The 14,090-nt window shown below is 49.5% G+C and overlaps 1 protein-coding gene across 5 annotated transcripts in view; it reads left to right on the top strand.

Annotated features, from left to right (window-relative positions):
• LOC116943683 (gamma-aminobutyric acid receptor subunit alpha-5-like) overlaps positions 1-14,090 on the top strand; it is a 152,852-nt gene that overhangs the window by 99,385 nt on the left and 39,377 nt on the right. The window contains exon 10 of one of the 5 annotated variants that reach the window (XM_032956754.2): positions 12,531-13,618. The exons of the other annotated variants lie outside the window; for them this stretch is intronic. Coding sequence (XP_032812645.1) covers positions 12,531-12,608 — 78 coding nt within the window. The 3' untranslated portion in view covers positions 12,609-13,618. Of the gene's footprint in view, positions 1-12,530; positions 13,619-14,090 lie in introns of those variants that run through there. 5 annotated transcript variants of the gene reach the window in all.

The following is a 14,090-nucleotide window of genomic DNA, read 5'->3' as shown; positions in this document are numbered from 1 at the left end:
TACAAACGGAACGAGATCACGGATTTTATGTAATGTGCTGAAACGGACCTGGATCTTGTGTTTATTCAAGATTTTGGAGATCTTTTTTGTGATCCCCGCAATGTAGGGTAAAGTGATGGTTTTGAAAGGCTCCTCAAGAGGGTCCTTCTTCATGGTTTGAGTGATAGCTGTGCGGATTGTATAGTCGGAGTAACCATTAGCCTTAAGAGCTTGGTGTACGTGCTTGAGTTCACTGCCTATGTGTTCCTGGTCGGATATGCATTGGGCTCTATGGTACAGAGTCTTGATGAGATAATTCTTCTGTGATGGATGGTGGTGGGAATCCGGTTTCAGATAAGCATCCGTATGGGTAGCTTTCCTGTAGACAGAGTGGCTTTTTGAACCATCAGGTCTCTTTTTTATTAGGACATCCAAAAAAGGTAGCTTGCCATCTTTTTCGACTTCCATGGTAAATCTGATGGCTGGGTGTATGGAATTGATGTGGTCGAAGAATTGGTCTAGAGCAGGCCGGCCATGTGGCCAGATGACAAAAGTGTCATCCACGAACCTCTTCCATAAGGCCATATGGCCGGCCTGCTCTAGACCAATTCTTCGACCACATCAATTCCATACACCCAGCCATCAGATTTACCATGGAAGTCGAAAAAGATGGCAAGCTACCTTTTTTGGATGTCCTAATAAAAAAGAGACCTGATGGTTCAATGAGCCACTCTGTCTACAGCAAAGCTACCCATACGGATGCTTATCTGAAACCGGATTCCCACCACCATCCATCACAGAATAATTATCTCATCAAGACTCTGTACCATAGAGCCCAATGCATATCCGACCAGGAACACATAGGCAGTGAACTCAATCACGTACACCAAGCTCTTAAGGCTAATGGTTACTCCGACTATACAATCCGCAAAGCTATCACTCAAACCATGAAGAAGGACCCTCTTGAGGAGCCTTTCAAAACCATCACTTTAACCTACATTGCGGGGATCACAAAAAAGATCTCCAACATGTTGAATAAACACAAGATCCAAGTCCGTTTCAACACATTACATAAAATCTGTGATCTGGTTCTGTCTGTAAAAGATGTGATTCCGGACATACAGTACCCTGGTGTCTACAAACTAAGTTGCCTCTGTGATAGTAGTTACATTGGAGAAACCAAACGACATGTCTCGGACCGCATTCGTGAACACAAAGCAGACCTTAAACATGGTAGGACCAACACCTCGGCCGTGGCAGATCACTGTTATAATTCAGTAGGCTCACATGACATTGACTTCTCCAAGACAGAGGTTCTTTGCAAGCCATCTGGCTACCATGAGAGATTCGTTCATGAGGCTATCCACATATACAAGCACAGAGACAATTTCAACTGAGAAGATGGATTCTGGCTTATCAATCATTGGAAGGATTTGATAAACCATTTCGGGTCTTAATTGATTGTTCACGCTTATGGTGGCTTTCAGACAGCATACATTAATTTTTCGTCTCCCCCCTCCTCTTTTCCAAATATATATGGACTCGTCCATCTAAACAAACTGTCAAATCGCTATCTGTGGTGCTAAAGTTAATAAATAAATAAATGCGAACCGCCACTTCTTTCAAATGTTCTTGTCGTTGGTTTTCACACCTGATGATGACTGCTTGTGTTGCAGTCGAACCGTCGTGAGAATTTTGTTGTTTTATGTATTATTTTATTGTTTCCCTTCAACGTGACTTTACTGAAAGAACCAAGAATATAGACATTCCAATGGTGAAGGGCAGTCTCTCCACAGGACAGCTACAAAGTGGTAACAATTTTATCTTCCATGGAGAGGTTTAATTATCAAATTGCCTCGATGACTGGCTTTGGCTTCGTGTGTTATTGTCACTGTATGCACTGGGCCCGTATTCCACCCTAGCGTCAACCACCGGTCTGTTATTTGGAAAGCACTACTACTTGTACAAAACCACGGCTAATAAAGGCCGAGTCACACAACATCAAACAGCCAATGAGAGAGTGGTAAAGAGTGCGTGCAAGCGATTAAGTGCCACGTGGTGTAAGTTAATTCATTGCACATTGTCAATAGATCTCGTAATTCATGTAGAGCAGGCTTTCCTCATTCAGTGACCCGAGGATGGCAATAAATGTTGGCACGTGGCATTTGAGCCAGGTCTACTCTATGCTGTCGGAGGGCGGGCAAAAAGTTATCTACATATCACAGTTGGTGTAAATTGACGATCATCTCTCAAAAGTTGTCCTTCAGATTAATTTTGTTCTTACTGGATTCTGTATTGATGTGAATACAAAAAATAGTGATTACTTATAACCCAGAAGGATAAGTCGTTGTTAACTAATTTTCACAAATTTTTGTGGAAAATGTGAGCAGAAGGTCGCTTTTGCCAAAATTTATTTACACTCGGTTACAGCGGCGCTGGTTTATTTTTGGAGAAAATCGATTACTCTTGCAATAACTAATTATTATTTACAATTATAACAATAAACTTTTCACGAAAAACTAAAAAATGGTATGAAATACCACGTAGCCTACCCAGCATTACACACAGTGTGTCGGGTCAGGTGTTCAGGACATATCACTAAAACTATATTAATTATATTCTGACACTGAGGTTGAAGGTTGCGAGTTCAAATTACAGTCAGGTATTGACTCAGGAAGTCGTCTCTCTTGAGTTCATAAAATAATGAGAAACCGCTTTATATGAGGTGAAATATAGTTGTATTATGGTACTATTGAATGTGCATTTTCCACCACTGACTCTGGGCCACTGACAGAGATGGGCACTGCCCCTGTGCTGGTTTGTATATTGAAACACTTAAAAAAATTATAAGTAGCATATTGGTCGTGCAAGATTAAGAACCCTCTGCCTGGTGTTGAAGAAGAGAAGCTATGGAAACGAGTGAGCATTGTTGCTGCGGTGCAAACTCTCTGGCTCATTCACCGACGGAATGTGAGGTGAGGCTCCCCTGAAGGCATCATAGAGAGACGTTCCTCAGCACCGCCTAGCCACGGGCTCTATTGGGCAGAGCTGAATGACTAAATCTAGGCAATAACAATCAAATACTGCATATTTTGCCAATAACAAAAACGAACGGTGACTGAACGCACGAAGTAGAAATATTCCCACGCGACGATGCGCCGCGCCCGGGAATTGCAATTACTGCCGTGGGGCTGTCGCGGAGTATTCAGGGCACCGGGAAGCAGGAACCCCCAACCCCGCCCCCCACTGCGGGTGGCGAGGGGCCCTGACGCGAAGTCGTCGTGGCAGCAGTTCACCTTCCTTGCCAAGCGCAGTGTGCACGAATGCTCCACTGATCACGGATTGGGAACCGCCGACCTCCGTGGCATTAGTTTATTTTCACGGGCGACGTCTGTGTTGTAAATCTGTTGGGAAATTCGGAGGCGTATATTATGCGCGGACGTTTTTTTATGTTTTACTATTTTTGTCACCAACCTCCTTAACCACCCCCCCCCCCCCCCCCCACACACACACACTGATCTCCCTCTGATGGCTTAGCGCTCGTGAGCCCTCGCTTGTATTGCTGATGTCAGGTCTGTGAACATCAGTTTGCCTCCTTTGAATGCCAAAAAAAATGTGACAGGCCGAGAAAAAAAATCAAGGTCTGCACTGGCAATGGGAGAAGTAGAGCTCATTAATTAGACTTTTTCATGTATAATTCCACGCTTAGGTTTTCCATATTCAGTGATTAATATTAAGTGGCAAAGTCATGCATTTATTCCAGTCTCATTATTATTCACTCATGGCAAATGCTATGGCACACTTCCCCACGCCTTTGTAGTTTTCTATCCATAGAGGTACATGCACGAGATGATTATTTATTAAGGCCTCTTCAGTTAAATGTAATTGCATTGTTTATTAATCACAGTGTACTTATTTTAGACCAGAAACAGTGCAGGCTGACACTGTGGCAGGGCACTTTTATCCAACCAAGGGGTTCCAAGTTCAAATCCCAGGCATAGTTCAACTCAGTTCATCGTCCATATGGCACGTGTAAAATTAAAATCACTTTGTGGGACATCGATGGCGGTTGTTGTACTGAGGGATTGATTCCCGTGGCAGATATGTGGAAAATGTCCACAACTAACTCTGGGCTCCCAATAGCTTTGGGTGCCACGCAAAACTCCCTTAATCTTTGAGACATTTTGACTTGATATCTTATTTTACATTAATTTTACATTGTCATCGTGAGGAATAATTCTGTCCACTGATGGATGAAGGAACCGCCAAGTCATCACACCCCTTATTGTTGCTTTTTGTGTTTAGTTTGTTGTCCTTCCCTCACACCTCCAATTCGCGCGGTTGGCTATGCACGAGGTTCAACGTACATCTCGATGTGCAATGCCACAATGCATCTCGCTCTTGCACATGATCTAACCTCGTCGCTGGACCTCTGTAGTGGATATCCCTTTTCCTTTGGCTACCATTCCATCATCAGTCTTAACCACAGGCTATTATCCCTTCCAGCGAAATGTCCTGCCCAAGTCCACTCATCCATGAGCTGTCAACTATATTTCCAACTGATCCACGTGTACCTATTTTTGTTTGTCGATGTACATCACAGCATGCGTATCTCTACGCTTCTCCAAGTACTTTTTTTAGCTTTTGTTCAATTTTCTTTGCTTGTATCGATATTTCTGGTCCTCGTGTCATAGCCGGCGATGTGTGCTGATTGAACACTTTATTCTATAACCATAATGGTTTTGCTGCTGCTTCCCATGATCCAAATTAATTTTAGCAAAAGCACTCCAAACCTGATCATGCTTGCTGCTTTCATCATTGTGATCCCGGTCCACCTTAGTTAATATATTTAAAATAAATATTAATCCCCGCATCTTATCAAACGTGCAACTTTCAGGAGACTTTTTTGTAAGTGCAGTTTAGTCAGTGAACTTCATGCGATACGTTTTTTACTCTTCTTCTAAATAATGGCATACAAGGTGTTGGTAGTGGTAAAGGCTCACTTTTTAACTTAAAGTATGTAATTTTTCAACTGCTACTCCACTTAGATCCAAAGTCATTGAGCATCGGTAGCTCTGAGCCAGTTGTGGAAATTCCACTTTCCCACGGTATGCGCTACCACCTCCACGGCAAAGCGATGGTGGCTGTGCCGTCCCGACCCTTGCATTTGAAATCCCGACCTCCCGGTTGCGTGTCTAGCACACTGCAAGGGCCGCCCAGCTGGGCAGTGCGAGGGGGTTTGGTATGACTTTGCTCCTGTCGAACGTTACTCGGCCACCATTGCACGTATGCATACAGGAGATGCGTTTGGGTTATTAAATTACATTTGATTTTCAAACAAGGTCAGCGCGGTATGTACTACATCTGCTGAACTGGGTGTACTTGTGGCAGGTATATTTTGCCACCGCACCCCTTTCAGTGACAACTATTTGAGTGGTAGCGATACAGTAGCTCTCGGCAGGGCACATTGGTGGCATATGTAGTCCATAATTCCGGTGTTAGTCTCCGGTAATGAATTTGGAGAACGCAGCACAGAGTCAGTAAGGGATAAATGTGCACGGGGAGAGCCGTGAAAATTGAAGTGCTCTGTGGTAGAGGAGCATTCAGCAGTGAGCTCCCTACACTGCAGATAGGATGGTACACTCACTGTCTTTACGGATGGTGTAGTTTGTGCGCTGGGAGAAAATGTATGAATTTCCTCCATTAAAACTGTGAGATCTTGTTAATGTGGATAATTTAATTATGGGAGAGCTGGAGAAGTATACTTTTAGAGTATAATTTATTTTATTCCTATGTTATTCTTGCAGCGTATCCCAGATGTTTGATGTGCGCGACAACGCGATGGTTCTTCACTCTTGCGAATCGTGCTGCAGGGTCCTTAATGCTCTCGCTTAAGCAGATGTGACCTTTGGTCAATTATTTGCACATTATAAGGCCGTGCAATGCATTCTCATGAGAAAGTATCAGCAGACGATGAGACAGAGTTTTTGTAACCCACACTTTGATCTTGCACTTTTATGCAAATGGATCAGTGTCTTGGGTGACCTCAGGTGACAACAGCAATCTGGCAACTCCTTGTAAATTGTTTTAAGTGCTGAGGACACTGACAATGCATTGCCGTTCAGACATTGGGGTTATTTTTAACGTCAGGGTGGCTGAATGTCAAAGCACAATTGGAGGTAATGTGTTCAAATTCCAGGCTTTTCCATCACCCCCACGGTCAATAAAACGAGGCTCACACTGTGGAAAGTCAACAGTGCTCATCTCATGGAGAGACTGGCCATTCCCATGGAAATGTGGAATTTTCACCAGTGGCTCGGAGCTACCACCTAAGATGGGCACTGCCCCACGCTCAATCGAGTACTGGGACACTGAGCTTGACTTCAATATTTATATGGTCATCAACGTTAAATGCAATAAACATTGGGCTCCATGGTCTATGGGCTTTGGACTTGGGCAGTAAGTGCTATATTCTTCTAATCAAAATATTATATACGTATTAACTTACAGAGCTGAATAACATTTCCATTCATACTGGGGCGTTATTCACAAGTTCACATCCCAATCACAGCAGAGCCGCAAAGGCCATGCAGTCTATAATATTCATTATAAAAGTGTAGTGACATATGACGTCACTACTGTGTCGGGACCATAGGAGCATAGTGACATGTGATGTCACTGCTGTGTTGGCTTGGTACGGGTACTGTAGACGGGGTGTCACGGAGGTCGTGTCAGGCCGTGACACTCTGCGTGAACATGACAGGACACGTGACCGGACAAAGGAGAGCTAGGGGACCCAGGGGGGAGCTTGGTGGTCACGTGGTAAGGGGCCCGTACCTTCCCAAAGGATTGGGAAGGGGAGCGTGGCCGAGGGCAGGGCCGGCCATGCCGCAGCAGTTATAAGCGAGGTGTGAAGTTAGAGTTGGGCTGTTCAACCTTGGGATAAAGACGCCATCAGCGGTCCTCGAGTCTCCGGTCTTCGTCCGTGACCAGGCAGCCTGCTAACCTGCCCTGGTCACATTATGTAGTATTTCCCCCGAGTGTTAGTTAACTAGGGATGGTGGTCACGACCTTATGTATAGTGTTGAGTTGGTTGTTACATGTTAATAAATAGTGTTGCCTCAAAGTTGAGTGTGCACCTCAATCGAACCCATTGCAACTGGTGCCAGAAGTGGTAAAACATTTTGTAAGTCATAGGCTTAGTATTAGTGAGGCGGTATGTTTAAGCATCGCAGACGAGCCACCAAAACGGCCTCTTGCGACAAAGACGATGAAGAGACCATCCCTCTGACAGCCAAGGAGATAGCTTCCCCAGAAGGTGCAGGTGAGGCTTCGCCACCAGTGGAGCAGCGCTGCGCGAACTCAAGCAGCTGCGTCGCCGCCATCGTGGAGAGATCGCCGCCCTGCCCGCGCCCACCTGGCTGAGCTGCTGAGTGCATCACTCGTGCTGGTCGCTGAGCTCGACGCGGGGGAGCCGGCGATGGAGGATGCAGCCCCAGAGCCGTGTGGTGCCGACCTCGCTGCTGCTGCTGTCCGCATGCGCGAGTCCAACTCCCCGCCGCCGCATTGCGCGGTGGCCATTTTGGCGGGCGCGTGGGAAGCAGAGCCTGCCATTTCCTTCTTCCCGCCAAATTTGCCACGGGAGATTCCAGCGCTGCAACGTCGACTCCCATTCGTCAGGGAGTTTGCGGCGGCTGGCAGGGATTGGGAGGCATTCAAACGACACTTCTCCGCGAACTGCACGCTGGCTGGCTGGATGGAAGCAGAGACGTTGAAGGCTCTTCCCACCGCCCGCGACGACGATGTTTTAGCGGCATTTTATGCCATCCCACCGGGAGAGAGGACCACATTATCATAGGCCTTTGCACAGATGGCTGCGGAAAACGACTCACTGCGTGGAGGCGGGGGGAGGCCGAGATGCCCCTCGCCTTTCCACAGCGCTCTGCTGTCCCTGGCGCAGGCAGCATTCCTGAAGATGGAGCAGGTGGGAGTTGATTTTTTGGTCCTGGAACGGTTTCTGGTGCTGGCGAAGGAGTTGAACATCACCTTGCCAGCTACATAAGAGGACGACCCGTCGTCCCTCCAGATTGCCCGGTGTCTTCAAGCTCACCTGAATCTCAAGCATCGAACGGGGCCTATGGCATGCACTGCACTCGAGGAGGTCCCTCGGGGCATTGGAAGAGGACGAGCTGGCCCAGGCCCGATGCAGAGCGGCGAGGGAGACGCGATCATCCTTGGGGACCTTCCCTCGTCCTGGCAGCACCCCCATCATCTGCTACAACTGTAGGCTGCCAGAACACGTCTGATTGGGGTGCTGTGCTGCACGTCGGAGACTCTCCGGGCCGCCATCGTCATCTTCCCAGACGCCGTCGACTTCAAAGGGCCCTAAGGCAAGTCGCGGCGCACCACAAACTTGGCCCTCATTCCCACCTCACCCATCTCATTCTTGTGTCAGTTCGCATCCGGTTATTGTTCGTCCTCGTTGGATTGCGGTGCGTGAGGTGTCGGTTGTGTCGGCTGGGTCATATAGCCCGCATGCCCAGCCACCGCATGCCGAAACAGCTTTTGTTCGGCCGGATCGAGGGGGCTAAACGGGCGTGGCACGGGCTAGAGAAGAGATGGAGTGATGTGGTACAGGAGGACGTGGAGCTGAGTGGACTTGCCGATGACTGGTACCAGCGGTGTCAAGATCAGCCTCTGTGGAGGAGGCTCGTGAAGGACGCTACTGGGCAGTTGGAGGCAGTCGCCCTCCAACAACACTAGAGGGTAGAAGAGCGATGCTCACAACAACGAGCGGAGCGCCGGGTGGCTAAAGCACAGCAGATTGGCACAGTAGGGGGCACAGGTGGTGCATCAGCCTGTCATCTCAGTCGACCCGTGGCACCTGGGTCTGCCCCGTGACCTCCTGCCAGCGGGCGTTCGACACTTCACGTGGCCTCAAGGTGCACATGGCCTGGCACAAGCGTCATGGTGACGTCACCGCCACTTAGTGGCGAATGGCGGTTGTTGTTGTTGTCGAGTGATGGCTTGCCACTCCGGCCGGCTCAGTGGTCGCAGTTGGCCCACCGTGTTGTTGCTGTGGTGGCGGGGTTGTCAGCAGTCCTCAGAACGATACAGGGGGTACAGGTGCGGGTGCACATTGACACGGGGGCGTCCGCCACCATTATTTCTGAATTGATTTTTATATTTTTCCACAAGGATGTCGCTCCTTGCGCCCTGCTACCGTTCCGTACTTTGCCGTGCCCTGTCTGCTAGGGACCGATTTTCTGAGTAAAATGCCCTTGAAGATCTTGACAGATCAAGGATGTTTGGAATTTCCCTTGGGCCGTCGCATTGCGTTCTTGTCTTCCCCCACTCGAGTGTGCATTGCTAACGCGACTGTCTCGGCGCTAACTAGCATCACGGTTAAGATCCCCCCCGGAGCGCAAATGCTTGTTCCCCTGCAGCTGTGGCAACCGCTCGATTGGGATGCTACTGCAGGAGGGGTTGTGTTAGGACCCTCTAACAGGGTGGTTTGGGGGATGATGCTCGTGGGGGCTCAGACTGTGGTTACTAGGGACCAACAGTCATTTATTCAAATTCTCAATGTTGGGCCGGATGCGTTCGTTATACAGGCAGGAACGGTGCTAGCCCATGCTTTGGCTGCAAAGGAGGATGGTAACGTTGTGGGGGGAGTGGGGGTCACATCGGCTACGGGTCAGGAGCAGATCGGCAAGAACAGCTGGGTGGATGCCCTCTGCTCCGAAAATCTGGACTTGTCCAACGCCCAGAGGTCCTTACTGCACGCGCTGTTGCTTGAGTTTGCGGATGTTTTTAGCAAGGGTAAATTTAACATTGGCCGCACGACCCTCCTAAGCCACCATATTGACACAGGTGGCTCTACCCCCAATCGGCAAAACCCTTACCGCTTGAGTCCGACTGAAAAGGAACATGTGCAGCAGGCGGTCGACGAGATGTTGGCCGCCAACGTCATTTCTCCATCGACCAGCCCGTGGGGTGCCCCGATTGTTCTCGTAAAGAAACATAACAGGAGTCGGCACTTCTGCGTCGACTTCCGAAAACTTAACAAAGCATCTATGGTGAACGCGTACCCACTGCCCCACATGGATGATTAATTGGATGCTTTGGCGGGGGCACGTTTTTTTTTACGCTCGACCTACTCTTGGGATTCTGGCAATTGCTCCTAGATGATTGCTCCAAGCCTAAAACTGCTTTCCTTACACTGCAGGGTTTGAGTTTAACCGGCTCCTGATGGGCCTCCACTCGACCGCGGTGACATTCCAGAGGCTTATGGAGCTGGTCCTGGCAGGACTCCAATGGGACTCCTGCCTGACATACCTGGATGATGTTATCGTGTTTAGCCGGACATTCGAAGAGCATTTGGTATGGCTCCGAGTGGTCTTTCTCAAAATGCGGGCGGCTAACCTCAAATTTAAACCCCAGAAATGCCATCTGCTACATACGTCCGTTCTATATCTTGTGCATATTGTCAGCGAGTCGGGAATTGCTACAGATCCGGATAAAACTGTGTGCGTGCACACGTGGCCAACCCCCAAGTTGGTGGGTGAGTTACGCATTTTTATCGGATTTGCATCCTACTACGGCCGCTTCGTGCCCGGGTTCGCCACTATTGCCAAACCCCTCCACGCTCTAATGGCAAAGGGCCAAGCATTTTTATTGGGAGCGGAGGAGGAGGCTGCATTTGTTGCGCTCCGGGACGGCCTGGTGGACACCCCTCCCCTCGATACCCAGATTTCTCATTACCCTTCATCTTGGACACTGACGCCAGCAACACCGGCATTGGTGCAGTGTTGTCCCGGGTTGTGGACGGGGTGGAGAGGGTCGTGGCAGCAGAGTATTGTCCCCGGCCGAGCAACGCTACTGCGTTACGCATCGAGAATTGTTTGCCATAGTTTTTTTCATACAGCAATACCGGCCCTATCTCTATGGCAGGTGGTTCGAGGTGCGTTCAGAGCACGCCGCTCTCCAGTACGCTTTGCGCGTTGAGCAACCATCCGGCCAGCTCTCCCACTGGCTGGAAATTCTACGGGATTATTCCTTTCGGGTTTCTTACCAAAAGGGTGCGCGGCATACAAATGTGGACGCGCTTTCGCGTGTACTTCCGTGCGATGAGTGCGCGTGCCTCTCTGGTTCGGGCCGCTACAAATTGACCACTGCAACGGTACCCCTTCGGTTGTAGCGTTGGCGGGGGTTTCCACCCCTGATAGCCCCGGCGATCTCGTCACGCACTATGCAACCCTTGGGTTGAGCCATGGTGAATGGGGGCGCCTCCAGGCGGAGGACGTCTCCCTATTGAAGCTATGGCGCCATGTCAGTGACACGGGAAACATGTTGAGCCGGCGCGGGGTGGCCCCTGTCATTCTTAAGGACGGCCTTTGATGTGTTGGGACGGCGGCTTGCGTCGCTACAGTGTTGTGGTGCCTACGGGCCTCCGGTGTAGATTAATTTTGGCTGTACATGAGCGACTGACGCATCTTGGAGTACATAAGACCTTGGCTACCCTTAAACTCGATTCTTTTTTGGCCCGGAATGGCAGGGGATGTCAAAAACGTACTGAAGGGCTGCGTGCAATGTACCCCGCTAAAAACCGCCATCTGCTAAGTGCCGTTTGCCGTTACAATCTATTCGAGTATCGCAAATTAACGAGCTTGTCGCACTCGACATCCTCGGGCCTTTTCCTGTCACAGCCCGAGGGAATAAATATTTGCTGGGGGGCTTGGAGTATTTCTCCCACTGGCCAATGGCCTGGCAACTCCCCAAACAATCGGTCGCGGCCATCGCCGATGCTTTCCTTCATGGATACATGCTAGATAAGGGGGCCCCAGAACGACTCCTTACTTACCAAGGGGAATTTTTTAAATCTAAACTGTTGCAGGAGGTGTGTGACCCTTTGGGCACGAAAAAGGTTCGCACGTCACCCCACCATCCCCAGACGGATGGGATGGTGGTGTAACGCCACAGAACTCTAACCTCCATGCTGAGTCAGCAAGTCGGGGAGTCCCAGGGTTACTGGGGTGCTTGCAGCCTATCGCATGGCCCGTCATGCATCCACCAGCTACTCATCTTTTATGTATGGTAGGGAACATAACCCCCCCATTGACGTCCAGCTGAACATGGCACCGAGGAAGCCGAGTGTCACCATTTCTGAACCCATGCGATTTACCCTTCAATGGGTCTCGGAAGCACGCGAGGCTTCTAAGGAAAATTCTGCCTTGCGGCAGTTGGCCAACGAGCGGATAATGGGACTTCAAGTGTCTGATAAACAGTGGGTGTGGGTACATCCCCCAAGTTGTAGAGACCCTGGTGTGGGCCGGTTGAAGTGATTCAGGCCAACTGGCCGCAATGTGTTAAAATCCGGTTCGGTCGCCGGAATTGGTTCGTTCATCCATCCCACCTTAAGTCTTTTGTTGCTCCCTGTCACATACCTTCATCTCCAATCCATGAGGGCCGTGTGTAGGGTGTGCCAGGCGAGCCGGGGTGCGCACCCGCTGAGGTTGTTCCTCAGGGTGGTTCTGCGGTCCCGCCCACAGGACCGGAGTGCGTCATACCCTCGACATCACCGGCTGCTCCTGCTTCGGATGCTTTGCTTGGTGCGGAGCGACCGTTGACCAGCCATTCTCCACCGATGCCGTCATCTCCTATTGGAGGACCGCAGCCGTCGGCCCGTATTTAAGTCCTCCCCCCCTGAGCCTCCCAGGGAGCTCAGGCCCACCTTGCCTGGGGGCCCGGCTACGCGAACTCGTTTTAAGACTGCCCGCTTTACATGACTCTCACACACCATGCTGTTGCCTACACCATCGTTCAACAGTCACACTCGCATGTCAGAGGATGTCATTGGCTGAACCTGGCCTTTTTATGTACTGTGTGTGCGTAATTTCTGCCATGGGTAGGCTGTGCTGGGGGGTAAGTGGGTTAGCCGATATAGTGTACATTTGTTGTTGTTGATTCTCCCTCTTTCCATGCATTCTCCTTTCCTCCCCCCCCCCACCCTCTTGATCTATGTACATATACACGGTATTTATTATTGGTTGCCGGTTACTTATTGATGTTGCTTTTTGGGGGGTACACTTTTCTATTTTTCCACAGTTGCGTTACAGCCGGGACGGCTGTGTGTTACATGGGGGGGGGGGGGGGGGGTGGGGGGGAGGTGATGTAGTGACATATGACATCACTGCTGTGTTGCCTCGGTACGGGTACTGTAGGCGGCGTGTCACGGAGGTCGCGTCAGGCCGTGACACTCTGTGTGAACCCGACAGGACATGTAACCAGACAAAGGGGGGCTAGGGCCCCAGGGAGGAGCTTGGTGGTCACGTGGTAAGGTGCCCTTACCTTCCCGAAGGATTGGGAAGGCGGGCGTGGCCGAGGGCGGGGCCAGCTACGCCGCAGCAGTTATAAGCGGGGTGTGAAGTGACAGCTGGGTTGTTCAACCCTGGGATGAAGACACCATCAGCGGTCCTTGAGTCTCCGGTCTTCGTCCGTGCCAAGGCAGCTTGCTAACCTGCCCTGGTCCTGTTATGTAGTATTTACCCCGAGTGTTAGTTAACTCGGGATTGTGGTTACCACATTATGTATATTGTTGAATTGGTTTTTACATGTTAATAAATTGTGTTGCCTCCAAGTTGAGTGTGCACCTCAATCGAACCCATTACAAAAGGATCATATGTTAAAGCAACAAGATTCCATCGAAGCCAGGATTTCATATAGAGCCCTGTCATTGGGCGATGATCAGAAAACGTCACTACCAGCGTGAGCTCATGCTTTCAAGTGCAAAAATGTGATCACCGTTGCATTGTTATTGGCCTGAAATTATTACTTCATGGCTGCCTTGAGTGAGCTGTCGTTCTAAAATCACATGTATTTTTACTGGAGGAATCCGATTAGCTATAAAGCTCCTTTTCACAGATGTCCAGTTTGTCCTGAAAGCATTGACATGCATCAGCAACCATGAAATCAAAAGTGAGTTTATTTTTATTTTAACACAATTGCTCAACACAGGCCCAAAGGACCCTTCATGCCAAGCAGCCAAGCAACAAATAGCACCACTGATGTAAAAGATAAGAGTTGACACGTATCTTTAATTAAACAAGTTT

Source organism: Petromyzon marinus, chromosome 18 (genome assembly GCF_048934315.1).
Source record: "Petromyzon marinus isolate PM22_M1 ecotype Great Lakes invasive population chromosome 18, UKy_Petmar_22M1.pri1.0, whole genome shotgun sequence".
Classification (NCBI taxonomy): Eukaryota; Metazoa; Chordata; class Hyperoartia; order Petromyzontiformes; family Petromyzontidae; genus Petromyzon; species Petromyzon marinus.
This window is presented reverse-complemented; position numbering and strand designations above follow the sequence as displayed.